We start from the raw sequence: 14,308 nt of genomic DNA, 5'->3' as shown, positions 1-14,308 counted from the left end.
TTTACACTTAAGATTTCCCACTTCCCATGAGTCTTAGGGGCTGAAGGCGGGGTTAACCCCCTGGCCAGTCGTAACCTCTCTGATTAGTCCCTTTACGTGAGTGTCGGTCAGTACGGACCGATGCTTTGATTTCACGTGTTTTAAGGTAATAAACAGGGACTGGCAGACATATATTGAGGAGAACATTGACAGTAGCTTGAGAGCAGCTCTTTTACACACGGGTATTTTTCTGTTCTCCAAAATGTAACAGGGCCTTCTTTCAAAGAAATTTCAGCTCAATCATCTCTTGTTCTCTCGCTGCCTCATCAGTGACAAGCGGGGATCTCAGGCAGTCAGTCTTTGCATTAGAAGGATAGATGAGAAACGTGATCTGCGGCCGTTTCTGCTGCAGGTCCTCAAACCGCAATGTAATGTTTCCGTCCAGTTGCGCAAGCAGCGTCATTTTCTGCGCTTTATTCCTTCTGATTGTAGCCTTCTGCTGTGAGCTCCACAAAGAAGGAAAGTGAAACGATTGCTGTTTTGAATGTGCACTTTGAAAAGCTTCAACTTGTTCATAAAGGACACAATTTGTATCAGATCAGGAAGAGTTTTTAATTTTCTCCGGGATACGTTTTGTTGTTTTCTGCCATGAACAATGTTACTGCTTCCAAAAGCTCATAGTAAAAATAGCGACTTGCCATTCTGTTCAGTAAAAAAGTAAGAATCTTCCCGTTCTTCCAGAAACGTCCTGTGTTTATCTTTTTACTCGGAATTTCACCATTTTGACCATGAGGGTAACAGTCTGCAGGCACATCAAATCTTTATCTATGTGGTCCGGCATTCTGCGTAACCTGCGCAAATGACTGGCGCTCACGTATGTGTCGGGGGCAGCATCAAACACACGCACACTGTCAAATTACTTTTATTATTATTTATTATTTATTTTTAATACACTCTGATGGTTTGAGTGTGGTTTAAGAGGGAAAAAATTTTGAAATGAGGCACAGTATATAGAAAATATGATGAGACGCAAAGAGCTGCACACTCATTGGCCAAGAACCGCATGAGGCTCGAGAGCTGCGTGTTCGCCACCCTTGCTATGGATCAACAATAAGTTTAACAAGATTTACTAAGTACTAATTTGTCCATACTAAAATACTGACAGTTAACTCGATAATTTGACATCCCTAATTTAAACACATACTTTGGTTAAGACCTGTTCTTACTTGATTTACATACTGAAAAATACTACAAGTATTAAAGTTTCGGATTTAATAACTGGCAAACTAATAGCGTGTTAAAACTGAAGAAAAGACTACCACAAGGGCAAATATTTTAATAAAAAATGTGAGAACTTTCAGGAATGGTGAGTGCCTTTATTTGTTGAATTTCTGGCATCCAATATGCAGCTACTCAAGGGAACCTGTGAGATTTCATGTTTTGATTTTTTCTCTTATTTAAACAGTCATTTATCTGCTAACTGCATAAACTGGTGCAATCAGGTGTCATTTGACCTGCGTCGCCTCGCCGCATGAGTCGAGCGCTGCGGATAGAGACAGAGGCGGCTTTTGCTGTCGCCCATGAGTCCTCATCTCACTGATGCAGGTTTCATGGAATTAATGAGGCAACTTCATGTGCTGATGCTTGTGAAAGAGGGTCTCCTTTCAGATTGCTTTCCTTTATTACCTCCCCCCCACCCCTACCACCCCTCGATTTTTCTCCCTCCTCAAAAATCACATTAGCTAAACCAATCTCATTTACAATATGCCATTTGTTAATTTAGACCCTTTGCTTGATTTCTATGGCATCTAGTGGGGACAATACATGAAATACTGTACGAGCAAATATATATCAAGTGATGCGTTTTATAAAGACAGAAAAAGAAAGAATGACTGAAAAGGACTGTGAGTTATTACAACTACATGGGAGGCACAGTATCATTGTTTGGATCAATTCATAAACTCACCATGTATGTATCTCATTAAATCATTATTTCCTGTGAAGAAATGCCAGGAAAAATTGAACAAAAATTTATATAGTGGTAGAGAAGCAGGGGCGTGGCTACAGGGGAGAAAGGGGAGGCAGTTGCCCCCTCAGCAAAACATGTTGGACCCCCACTTTCCTCCCAGTGTTGTTATAATTACTGACCAATTTTAAGAAATCATCCATAAAAACTTCTTTAAGCATTACAAAAATAACAAAAGCAACATTCTTTATATACAATTTTGATCTAATGATAACAGTAACAAAAATAAAACTATTTCGAAAGCACATTTGGTTGATCCTTTCATTTGGCCTTCCACTGTTGTTCTCATTCAGTTACCCCCCTCTTCCAAACTCTTTTGCCCCCCTCACGCCCCCCTATATAAAGTTTCTTGCGCTGCCACTGCTTGGGAGATAACCTAAACTGTTGATATTAGTCAGAAAAAGAGCCCAAGTATTCGCTAGTAAATGTCATTGTTGAGTGAAATGAATATGTAGGTAAAAGTGAGTCCCACAAGAGGGTACTGTGGCCTGAGCAAAAATAAGAACACAAAGCTGTCAGGAATAACAGTTGGAAGCAATATTATTATTTTTTTTTAACCGGAGTCTGATATGCGATCAGTGCATCGTGGCTGTATTTGAAATGCAGTACCCCCACAGTTTCATGTCAGCTCCAAATTTGCCAGTGAAGTTGTAGTTATTACTGTGCGGTAGATAAGGTGACAACTTGAAAACAGGGCAACAGGAGAGCAGCAATCAGATGCCTTCCCCTAATTACAGTCTTCATCTTCCACATCAGCGGTCTCCAGCTTTTATCGTCAGGAGCAACGACCAACACAACCGGGATAAGATCAAAGGCGACTGGTAAATGCGGGAGATGTAATGACTGTGCTCTTCCACGCACCGCCGCATGGGTTGTCATATCATTATCCCCCCGCTAACACCCCGTATCTTTTGCAAGTCTTTCAAAGATACAGAATGAGGACAGTGCAGGAACAATTACCCAGACATTCATGTTATACTGAAGTGAACTATTTATTTCCTCTCACCTTTTTCTTTTCTTTTTTTTTTTTTTGTTCTGATTCTTCACAATTCTTTCTTTTTCTGTTTTCCTACAACTTCTATTACATCTAGGATTTGAGCCATTCATGTTTTGACTGATAATTTCATGTGACAGAGGATACTAAGAGCAGCCACTCTTGAACACAATCGTGGAAGAGGAGGAGGAGGTCACGGTTCATTATTTCTTTAATGCCCACCCACAGAATTCAGAATTTGACCAGGAATGCTGGAAATTAGAACATAATTAGATGGGTGAAGAGAAAGGTTTCATGAATGAAAAAGCCTTTAAAAATATATCTCAGAAGCATCAAAAACATTTAATCACCTGCAAAATTCTTCATTCCTACACTAACTGGATATTTTTAAGCTTAGTTAGGTGTTTTTTTCCAGATTAGTTTGAGTTTTTGTACCATGCTATTAAAAGTACCATATTTTTCAGACCACAAGTCACTCTGGAGTATAAATCAAGCAGCCAAAAAAATACACAATAAAGAAGAAAAAAATCATATATAAGAGGCACCTTTTGGGAGAATGTATTAAACAAAACACGGGAACAAGAACCGACACTTTATTTTGAAAGGGAAATCATTACAACAACATTTATAATAATAATAGACTGAATATATGTACGCTTCACTACTGTAAAGCATTTATGCATATTTAGCTCGCGCTAGGATATTAGTGCAACATATGAACAATTGATGAGATAACCATAGCATAAAGAACAAGTCATCTAAACTCTTTATATCACTTCAAATCACTAAGTTTGTTGAATTCTTCCTATGTGTCTCGTTGGAACAATTTCACCAAGCCCAGCGTAAGACTGGCTGGAATACTGATACACACACTTACATTCCCCTCACTTCTAAAAAAAAATAATCAAAAATGTCGCAACCCCGGCTAAAAATAAAGGATTGGATTTTTCTGCACTTTTCTAGATGCTCAAAGCGCTTACATTGTGTATCCATTATTCATTCACCCCTCTTTCCTACTTGGTGATTGTAAGCTACCCTGCTTTGGGGCAGACTGACGGAGGCGTGGCTGCCAGTACGCGCTTACCATAACCGGCGCATTCATACTGATTCATACACAAGTGGAGCCACTCTGGAGGCAGAGGGGGTGAAGGGTCTTGCCCAAGGACACAATGACGGTCGGCTGGGGGGAGCGGGGATTCTAACCGCCGACCCTTCGATCATTGGCCGACCTCCTCAACCACCTGAGCCACTCCCACACAAAAACTATGGAAAAAACTGTGATTTATACTTCGAAAAATATGGTACTTGTAATAATTCCTTTTAGGCCTTTCATATAGAGGATGACGAGTCAGTAATAAAAACTTTTAATCATCAGTAAAAAAGAGTAAAATAAATATAAAGATACCGAAACCATTTCTATCCCGATTGCATATGAACTAAATAATAAATATCGTGGTTTAAAAAAGGAGAATTAAATCAAGTTTTTCCAAAATGTGATTACAAAAACATTTTTATTTGTTATAATTAGAAGAAAATTACCTTTTCTGCTCCCATTTTCTTTTCCCAAGCTTTTTCATTTAGTAGCTGGATTTGTGAAATTGTTTTTCTGCTTTTACTTTCTGTGAGATACCTTTGGGTCTTAAATGGAGAAAAAGAGAACTTTAGTCACAGAAGCGTCACAATCTGACCAATCAGAGCTGGTGGCCTATTCAGGTTTCCTCTGACAGCTCTTGGGTCATAATCATTGTGGAATAGTTACAGTCTGGCTGTTTGAAGGTGTGGACAGGTGTCTTTCATACAGATAACCAGTTCAAATAGGTCACATTAATATGTGTAATGATAGGAGGATAGAAGAGTTTTTTTAGATAGATTTTTGCTTGTTTTAAGGAGATAATTACTTATTTTCTCTTCCATTATGCAAACAAAATTCTTTAAAAATGTCATTTCCTGGATTCCTTTTTCTGGCATTGACAGTTGAAGTGTATCTATGGTGAACATCACAGACCACGCTGATCTCTTTCAGTGGGAGGACTTGTGACTGCAAAATACCTGTTTGCCCCATTTAATTCACAATTTATTGCTGCCCACCAGAAAACTAAATTACTAATACAAAGACCCCCCTGGTTCTCCATTTCTTTAACCAACAGAGTTTTGAAACAGATGTAGGAGGTTAGGAACCAAAGATATTATATGGAAGAGTCACTCTCCTGGATTCTGATCATTGACCTAAAAACTCCTTGATGAGACCACTGCATTTGCTGTTCCTACTCTATTATTTCCATCAGTTTTTTCCATCCATCTGTCAGCTGGAACCTTCCCCTTCATCAGATAGAATCTTGTCAGATTTCTGGATTCAGGAAGGCAATTATCTTCCAACCAACAGATCACTGTAAAACTGAAACATATAGACTGAATTCAGACATTTTGGTAAAAAAAATTACTATTCAAAGAGGAATTTAGTCCCAATGAAGGACTTTTTTTTTTACAACTAAAAGCTTCAGTTTTGGTTTAGGGAAGGGGAGTTTTCTGGTTAAGGCCCCGTCACACAGCCGCTATGTACAATTTGCACATGGTCCACAGATGACATTTCGGTCTATACAAGTGTGATATACATAATTCACAAGTGTTTCTTGGGTTCTTCATTAATTGATGTGCGTAGATATCCATCAAATGTTTCGACAAATTAGTGAATTTGATTTTGAGCTGGTCAAAATTCTTGGTCGGTTTGAGACTTACGCAGTTCTTGCGTATACTTACGTAGTTCATAGGTAGGTATTGCATAAATCTTATACAATATTGCGTGATTTTGGCGAGATGCATATCCAAATTTGTGGCTTTCCACGGCCGTTGGCAAATTGTGTGACGGGTGGATGAACCAGCTGATCTTTCACCTGCTCCAGCAGTCTGTACCAAAAGACCAAAGCTTTTCTCTCAATATGTGCAAATTGTATGCAGAGACTGCTTTAAAGAGTATAAGTCCACTGACTTACTTTGAATCTTTCAGGAACCAAAACTTTAGAAATGGACTCCCTTTTTGTAGAAGAGCTCATTAAGTAAGATGTAAATAATATTCTGACTCAAACGCCATTATCCAGTTCTGCACAATGACATCCAATGTAAAACTTGAGCCTCTTTCGTAGTGGCATAGCAGAATAAAGGGCACATATTGGATCAATTTTTTTCCCGTTTCCTTGGTCAATTCATATGACCTCTCACAATGTGAACTTCTTTCATACGACTGGCTGTTCATGATGAGTTAAAATGTTGTGGAACAAAGGGACATAACTGTAACTCCTTGTGGTCAAAGCTTGTTAGGTGTTAGAAGTGTGGCATTAAACACAAGAAAAAAAAAAGGCTTCAGGATTCTCAAGGTTTCAGGAAAGCAGACTTGAGCAAAGAGACATGAAATTCACCTTGTTGAGTAGAAAAACAGAAAAAACTCAGAAACTGAATCTGACTGACTTAATTTCTGTGCTGCACTGTTGGAAAATATTTTATTTTTGTGCCGATCTGTGATGCTACAAAGGGGGCAAATGCACATAACTGTGAATGGATGCACAATTCTTTTGTTTACTAACTAAAATATTGATTTATTAAAGGTGCTTATGAGCCATATTAACATTAAAATCAATTTCAAACTTAAAGGATTTGAAAAAAGAAGTTGAAACTGTGTTTTCCATTGTAAAAAGTTCTCCACACAGATGGTGTGAAAACAGAAAATTAGGTCAATGAGCGTCAGATATATTTAAACAAACAACATTTCATATCAGAACATAGTGGCAGCATCACTACAGCATCACTCATATATAATGCCACTTTGTCAAACCCTTTCATAGTGTATCCGTTCTGCCTCTGATTTGTCTCTGAGACTATCTGTTGAGAGACCCAGAGACAGAATGAAATATGACGCCGTTGAGTCTTTCAAAGTGCACAGAGGGCACAAGAAAAAAACGGCTCTGAAGCTGAAAGGAACCGATCCATGAAAGGGTTTATACAGTTGATGCCAGAAGTTGGACTAGTGGCACATTTCTGAGTATTTCTTAATTCATATTATTGTGAATCAGAAGGAGATGAAAAAATGCAGTTAGAAAAGGAGCTTTTACGCTGGATGGGCCAGCTCCGCTCCATTCTCGTAGACGACTAGATCCATGTATGACTTGATAGTCTTGATAAACTTGATAGTCCTAATATTGCTCGCTGTTGTTGTTGTGATCTTAGATTCCAGTCAAAAGACGATCAGAGGTACCCGACTCGAAATAATGTCCCTAAAAATTGGTCTGTTTGAAGCTGGTACACACCTAGCAGGGTTATTGTTTTTCAGAAGATTTTATGGTCACCCGTCAATTAAAAAAAACACCCCATCTGTTTATCTATTGATGTTTGCTATAGATAAAAGTTTGAATAAAAAAGTACCCCTAAGGGGTGTAAATGTTCTTTCTATGATGTTATAATGCAACATCGTAGTCGTGTACATCCAGCAAAGATAATGAACTGATCAACAGAACAATTGCGTTGCAAGTCTGTAAGTCCGTACAATTTTTGATTTTAAGTTCTATAGTTTTGCTTTTAAGAAAACTGAGAATGACCTGCTTATGTCCCATGTCTTAATCTGGTAAACGCAATTGCTCTGTGGATCACTTCATTCATTCACTTCTGATTCACTATTATATGAATTAAGAAATACTCAGAAATGCAATTCTGAGATTGGTTTTCTCTATATACTGTATGTGCGCTATCACAAGGAAAATGCCACAAGAACATGTTGAAACACCAAATGCACAATTTTTATCTGAGTGGGTCTTTCAATGGAACCCAAATTGCCACTAGTCCAACTTCCGTACCATTTTTGATTTAAAGTTCTATAGTTTTGCTTTTGAGAAAACTGAGAATGACCTGCTTATGTCCCATGTCTTAAACTGGTAAACTACTCCTCTTCCTTTTTATTCTTTCAAATCCTAAAGTCAAAAGGTTGTGTCTTAGTTTATTCTTGAAAGGGTCTTGAAACCCCAAAGCACAAATGAAAGCAGCTAAGAAGGTGGCAGACAAAACAAAGAGATTGGAAAACTGGGTCAAATTTTGAGGATGGATTTCAGGGAGCAGTCACACTGAAGGACTGTTTCCAACAAAAACACAACTCATATCAACTGTTAGATGTGAGAACTAAGAAACAGCAAGACATTGTGTAAAACTCCCAAACTCTCATTCTTCTTGTTTAAAAAATCACTCCAAAGACTTGGACTTCAGAAAGAACCACAAACACATACAGTTTTTGTTGAATGCTTCATGGGTGTGAATGATTCATAGAACTGTGTTTGAAGTCTGTACTTTCTGATGTGCATTGGGCACAATTTAAAACACACTTTTTTGTTTTAGAAAGAAACTGATAACTTGGGCCTTTGAAATGTGTGGCGTAAAGGAATGCAGTAAAGACGGTTTGCTCTTTTAGATGTCTTTTAATCTGTATGTTTTGGTATGTTCTGTGGCCTTGTGGAGGAGTGTCCAGCCTGGGCTGGATTATCGTGAGTCAAACCAAAGACTCTAAAAAATGGGACCGAATGCCTCCCTGCTTCACACTCATTATGAAGTGGTTGGATTGTTCTCTCTTCTCTGAATAATCTTTACACAGCAAGATGCATGACAGCCAATGGGGACTTTAACTTTATGTTGCAGGGTCAAACTGAAGGAGGGCGTGGCCTTCCTGGGGGTCAGAGCCAGCAACCCCGTTGTGTGGACGGTGAGCCAGGACGTACGAAGCGAAGGCCCCGGGGTTGTGACGCTACACTGCCACAGGAAGGAGAACAGCTTCAGTCAAAGGTACATTGGACCCCCTCCACCCTCTCTCTCTCTCTAATTGGTGATAAATAAGTTCACAACTGAAATATGAACTCATGTGCCAGTGAGAAACTAAAGGGTGGCTGCACACTATTTCTCTGACAAGTGTCTTTGGAGAGTGACTGTAAAGAATAAAGACAAAGGGCATGACTCAGCATCCCAACAAGTAGTGCTTTGGCACTGCCAAGCACTTAAGTACTCAGCCAAGGGTACTGAGCAAAATGTATCACTCAGGTGAAAGATGGGTTTGCTGGCCCTCAATAAATATATTAAGGGAAATTCTATATTTGTTATTGTCTACATATTTCAAGAGCACACTTTTGTTTTGTTATACTTTGTTTACTTTCTATTAAAGACCCATTCCAATGAAATTCATTTTTTTGCTATGGCTTTTTTCTCATGAAGGAGGACATATATAAAGAAAATTAATATTAAAAATGTGTCTTGGTATTTCTTTAGTCAAACTGTTGTGAATCAGGAGCACATGAAAAAACATCGTTTGAATAAGCTTGTAGTTGTGTCATCAGCAGGCCACAAGCTCCCTATTCCGGTCCAATTAGATGCATCCACTTATCGACGACTAGATTTATGTTTGTCTCGTCTGAACTGGTATCTGGTTTCAAACTGAATGGCTAAATAGCTCCAATATTCCTCGCCATTTTGTTGCATATTAGGTTGGGGGTGTGAGGGACTGTAAGCTAGCAGTAGAGAGTGGAAACAGATGGGTGATGGGAAGAGGAGATGGGCTTAATTTCCACCAACAGTCCCGCACACAGCTCAAAGGTAATTTCTGATGAACTTCTGCCGCTCTGCAGAAACTTATGTCCTAGATTTTGACTAAAAATGGCAAAATCCGATGATCAGAGTGGGAATTTAAAGTTTAAGTCAAAACCTACTAAATGAAGGAAAACAGTGTCAACAATAAGTCAATATAGCTGCAAAGGGAAATCGGAAGGAGCAGTTACTCACAAACTCTCCTTATCTGGCGATGCACTGAAATTGGTTGTCAGGCACTTTACATAATAAATGTGCTGTTTATGGCCAATAATATTGGTGAGCCTTCATTAAAGAGGTGCAGCACAATGTAATTTATAGCCAGCCTTAGAAACTTACTCAAAGCTATTATGAGTAAAACACAGCTGCCAGGATATCACATAAAAATGACAAGTTCACTGACATTTGTATTTTTCTATTTATGCTCTAAATGATTAAAATTGGTTAACGCATATTTCTTTGCTACTTTATGAAGGACTTTACTGCTCAAAAATGTTCAAACATGGGCTGTGTAAATGTCAGGCCACTTTTGTGAAGATTCAGCTGAAAGGCACTAGATAAAATCCCAATTTTTGAACACAGGTAGTGACACAACCTGATTTGTTGTTTCCTTCTTCCTGTCAAGGTGATGACAGTGATAAATGAAGAGTCCTATATCATTCATATGCATCTCTCTGCAGACCTGTTGAGAGGAGCACACGTTGAATTATACAGGATTGCTTATATCAAGGTCATTTGTGGTGAATGTGGTTTTCTGCTATGCTATTCTGCACCCGCTAGAAAGCCTGAAAGGAAATTCACTTTATTTAGATGCTGGCTGGCATAAGAAAAAAAAAAAAAATTTGGAAGAAGATGGTGTTAACTACAGTATGCATCCCAACAAATATTATTTTCTATAAAATTCTTGCACGTCTGGAATTGGTCACATGTAATCAGTTTTGTTTTTCTTTTAATTTTTGTTTTTTTCACCCTAAATGTCAAGGTCGGATATAGGTACAGTAATAGGGGGGTAATGTGCCCTTAAATAGGTGATTGCCCATCCAGATGTGATGGTGAGCAAAAATATACAGTTAAAAAAAATCTACAATAAGAAAAAAAAACACAAAGAAAAAATGAACACAAAAAATAAAATAAGACAAAACATGTCAGGATGGATGGCCAAACAGACTGTATATGTATAAAAAAAAAAAGAACAGGATAAAGGCCCAAACCAACAAGGCCAAAACCAGTGTCCTATTTGTGCCGGCTCTAAACCCTGTAATGCTACTGTCACAAATACAACTGCCACCATGTGATGGGGAGTCATCAGCAGAATCTTCGAGATGACAACAGCAGTCATTCAGGGTGGCATGGCGCCATTATGAAATCAGGCGACAGCTGGGTGGCCACAGGGCGAAAATCAGCCGGAGTTCCAGCCAGCGGCAGCTCTTATTAAACAATGTGTAAATGTCTCCTGAAGGTGGCAATCCATATCAAGGGCCACCATCTGCTCGGTAGCCTGGGGTAAACTGAGCAAGGGCAAAGCCCCGTCGCCTAAAACATAGGTCCAAGAGGTCCAACCACAGCAGGATTCATATGCAGGAACCACGATGGGATTGCCAAATTGATGTCCGCTCATGTTCGTCCAGGCCCCCAACCCATGTCAGCTGCAATCGTCGAGCCCCCTCGCTGCTACTGTGCGATTTCTAATTGGATGGTGGCAGTGGGACAGGAGCAGGGGGGTGGTTGGAGGGTGGCAGTCAGAAATCGGCCGATCGTCAGACGATTTTGGGGACCTTGGAGACCCTATGAGTCAATTATCGCGCTGCTGCCTTCCTGTCACATGCCTGCCACTAGCTGCCCACTAATAGATCGCCGTAAAATTTTAGTTTTTTTAAAGAGAAAGTGTCAGGAATTAAATCAACACAAAACTCTGTAGACATGTTAAATAGATTAAATGGGAAGATAGAGATATGGATAGATGAACTGATATGATAATAGCACAGTTTTGCATTTTAGGGATTTGACAACCCAAACTCACAGCACACGCAGGCTTACTGCCCCTGATATTCAACCTGCACCCCATAGTGAGGCTGGCTAAATCTGGGCCTTTTACTTCCTCCTAATTTATTAACACCAAGCTTTCAATCCTGTCAGCTGTTTTCTGATTGACTTCATTACCATCAGTACATATTTAAGTTCACAATCTCAGTTGAATGTCGTCTGATTCTCTGTCTTGTGACTTTTTTTGTTTCCCTATTTTGTTTCTCTATTAGTTGTAGGTTTATTAATGTGTGTTTTTTTTTTTGCTTCCATGGTCCTTTTTTTCAGTTTTGTACGTAAACTGTATTGAGTTTGTGTCATCAAGTCTCCGGTCATCCTGGTCATGATTGTGATGCACGGCCATCTATGAACTTTCACATTATGTGAAGGTGGTGCTGGTCAGTCATTCAACTTCAACAATCAACTTGTAAAATCCATCCACCCATATTTGATCAGGAAATTATGGGTTCAAATCCAACATTGTTTTCCAAACGGTTTTTAAAGCCACACTGCTGGACACTCAGCATTACGTGATTGAACTAAGGGTTAAATACAAAAACATGTCCCTGGTGTTATTGCAGCCAACTGCCTGCTAAAAAATTAAAATAGTGCCAGTTAAATAATGCCAGTTAAAATCAAATGCAAAAGATAAATGTCGAGGGCTTAGGTGCATCATAAACACAGTTAAGGATCCTAATTTTGACTTTATTTTATTAGTTGGAGAAATTACAAGAAATGATGGATCAACATTCGTTCTAACAACAGCTTTAAAAGTGATTTACATTTCTGATGGAAAACAGCCTTCCTTCTCAGTCGGCATTTTACAAATAGCCAAAAAGTGATACATTTTAATCATTTATTTGCCTTTTGTTTTTAGCCTGAAAATGCCATCACTGTATCAAATGAAAGTCTTATGTTCTCAATTGACATATTTTTGAATGCAGGAAAAGGAAATTGATTTCTGCAGCAGAACATTTTACCAATTCCCAGTAAGGGTTGTTCTGCTGTTCTGGTAGGAATCCACCTAATTTTCAGACTAAATTCAGACTGAAACAACAGATGTGAAGGCAAACCACACACAGGAAGTACTTGAAGGTATAGCACACTGATAGAAAGTTGTGTGACTGAAGAAAAATGGTTAAATCTCACCAACATACAATTTGTTCTGTCATTCAAAATAATAAGAATCCAATGTGTGCATTGCAATCAGGATAATAGATCACAATAAAATATAAAGGTCTTTTAATGTTGGGATTAAAACAAAATTTCTTTTTTTTTTCAAAATAAGAAGGATTTGGATTTTTAAAAAAAAACTGCACAAAAATAAGTATTTTACTTCTTTTTTTTTAGCAGGACAGAGAGAGCATGGAGTTGTGTTTACTTGACATTATGTTTATAAAACCTTAGAAAAATCAGAGAGTTGTGTCTGCAGTAAAACAGTGTTTCCTTCCCTAACACCAGTCAAGGATACATTTGGGGTTCCGTGTGATATTACGGCCTTTGGTTACACTTCAACTCCACTGTCAAAAGCCTATAACACAAGAAAACAAAGAAGCTACGTGTTAACCCTGTAAAGCCCACTTCATCAAATAATAGACAAAAAAATCAAACTTTCTTAGGTATTAAAATGTGTATTAAACCCTTTGATGAAATCCACAGGAAAAACTGCAATATAATTTTTCAACAAGATAGAGATAATATAATTTATTGGTCACAACAATGTTAGTTTAAGAAGCAAAAATATTGACAAGAAAGTTTAGGAAAAAAGCACTTTATTTACCCACTGTCTCAAATTTGATCCCCCAATTTCAACATGGTGTAAATGTATTAGAAAAAAAAATAATTATCAACGAATTTTGTGTTCTTTCAATACTGACTCTGATTTTAAATCAAAGTGGTGGTATTGAGTACAATGGTTCATTGTTTTAGGTCTCAAGGCCTGTTCACACCGGGACGAATTTCGCCGGCGATTTTCGCCGACGTTTAACGCCTCGTGACTAAACAAAGGGCCCCAATGAGAGTGTGCACACCGACGCGAAAAAACGCCAGGCGTTAAAGCGTCAAAAAAAAAAAACGCCTCGGGTTCGTTTTTTTTTTTTGACGCGTCGCGTCGAAATCTACTCGACCAATAAGAACGGCGCTTTTGCTCACGTGTCTGGAGCTTCTGAAGTTACAGTAAAACACAACTTGGGGGCGCTCAAACACAAAACTGCCTTGCTGAGCACACATACCAGCGAAGAAGATAGACGCCAAGTAGCGTCTACACAGCCGCGAAGCAATAATGACGGACATTCTAAAACATCCCCGAACCAAGCACCAGTTGGAGCTACTGGTGCTTGAAATATTCATGTTTTCTTTGTTTGATTCTGACAAGCGTGTAAATACTTGCTCTCTTCTTCTGAGTGAAAAGCGACTTTAAGAAGCGTAAAGTTGCGCAGCGCCACCTTGTGTACAGGAGTATTTCTGTTTTACATTAAGCGCCATCTAATGTCAGGGAATGAAATTGCATGTTCACTCCACTCATCGTCAGCGAAAATCGCCTGGGTGTGAACACAAAAAACGTGGCGAAAAACGCTGGCGAATAACGCCTGGCGAATATTCGTCCCGGTGTGTACGGGCCTTCAGACTCTTAAGTTAAAGAGCAGAAAAACATGTTAATGTTTATTAAATATCTTCAAATT

The 14,308-nt window shown here is 38.7% G+C and overlaps 1 protein-coding gene across 1 annotated transcript in view; it reads left to right on the top strand.

Moving 5' to 3' along the window:
- Window positions 1–14,308, top strand: part of LOC101175418 (transmembrane protein 132C) — a 243,408-nt gene that overhangs the window by 164,418 nt on the left and 64,682 nt on the right. Inside the window, exon 4 of the mRNA XM_011481983.3 lies at window positions 8,670–8,813. Coding sequence (XP_011480285.1) covers window positions 8,670–8,813 — 144 coding nt within the window. The remainder of the gene's footprint in view (window positions 1–8,669; window positions 8,814–14,308) is intronic.

This window comes from Oryzias latipes, chromosome 12, assembly GCF_002234675.1.
Source record: "Oryzias latipes chromosome 12, ASM223467v1".
NCBI lineage: Eukaryota > Metazoa > Chordata > Actinopteri > Beloniformes > Adrianichthyidae > Oryzias > Oryzias latipes.
The sequence above is the reverse complement of the archived record's forward strand: the minus strand, read 5'-3'. Positions and strand labels throughout refer to the sequence as shown.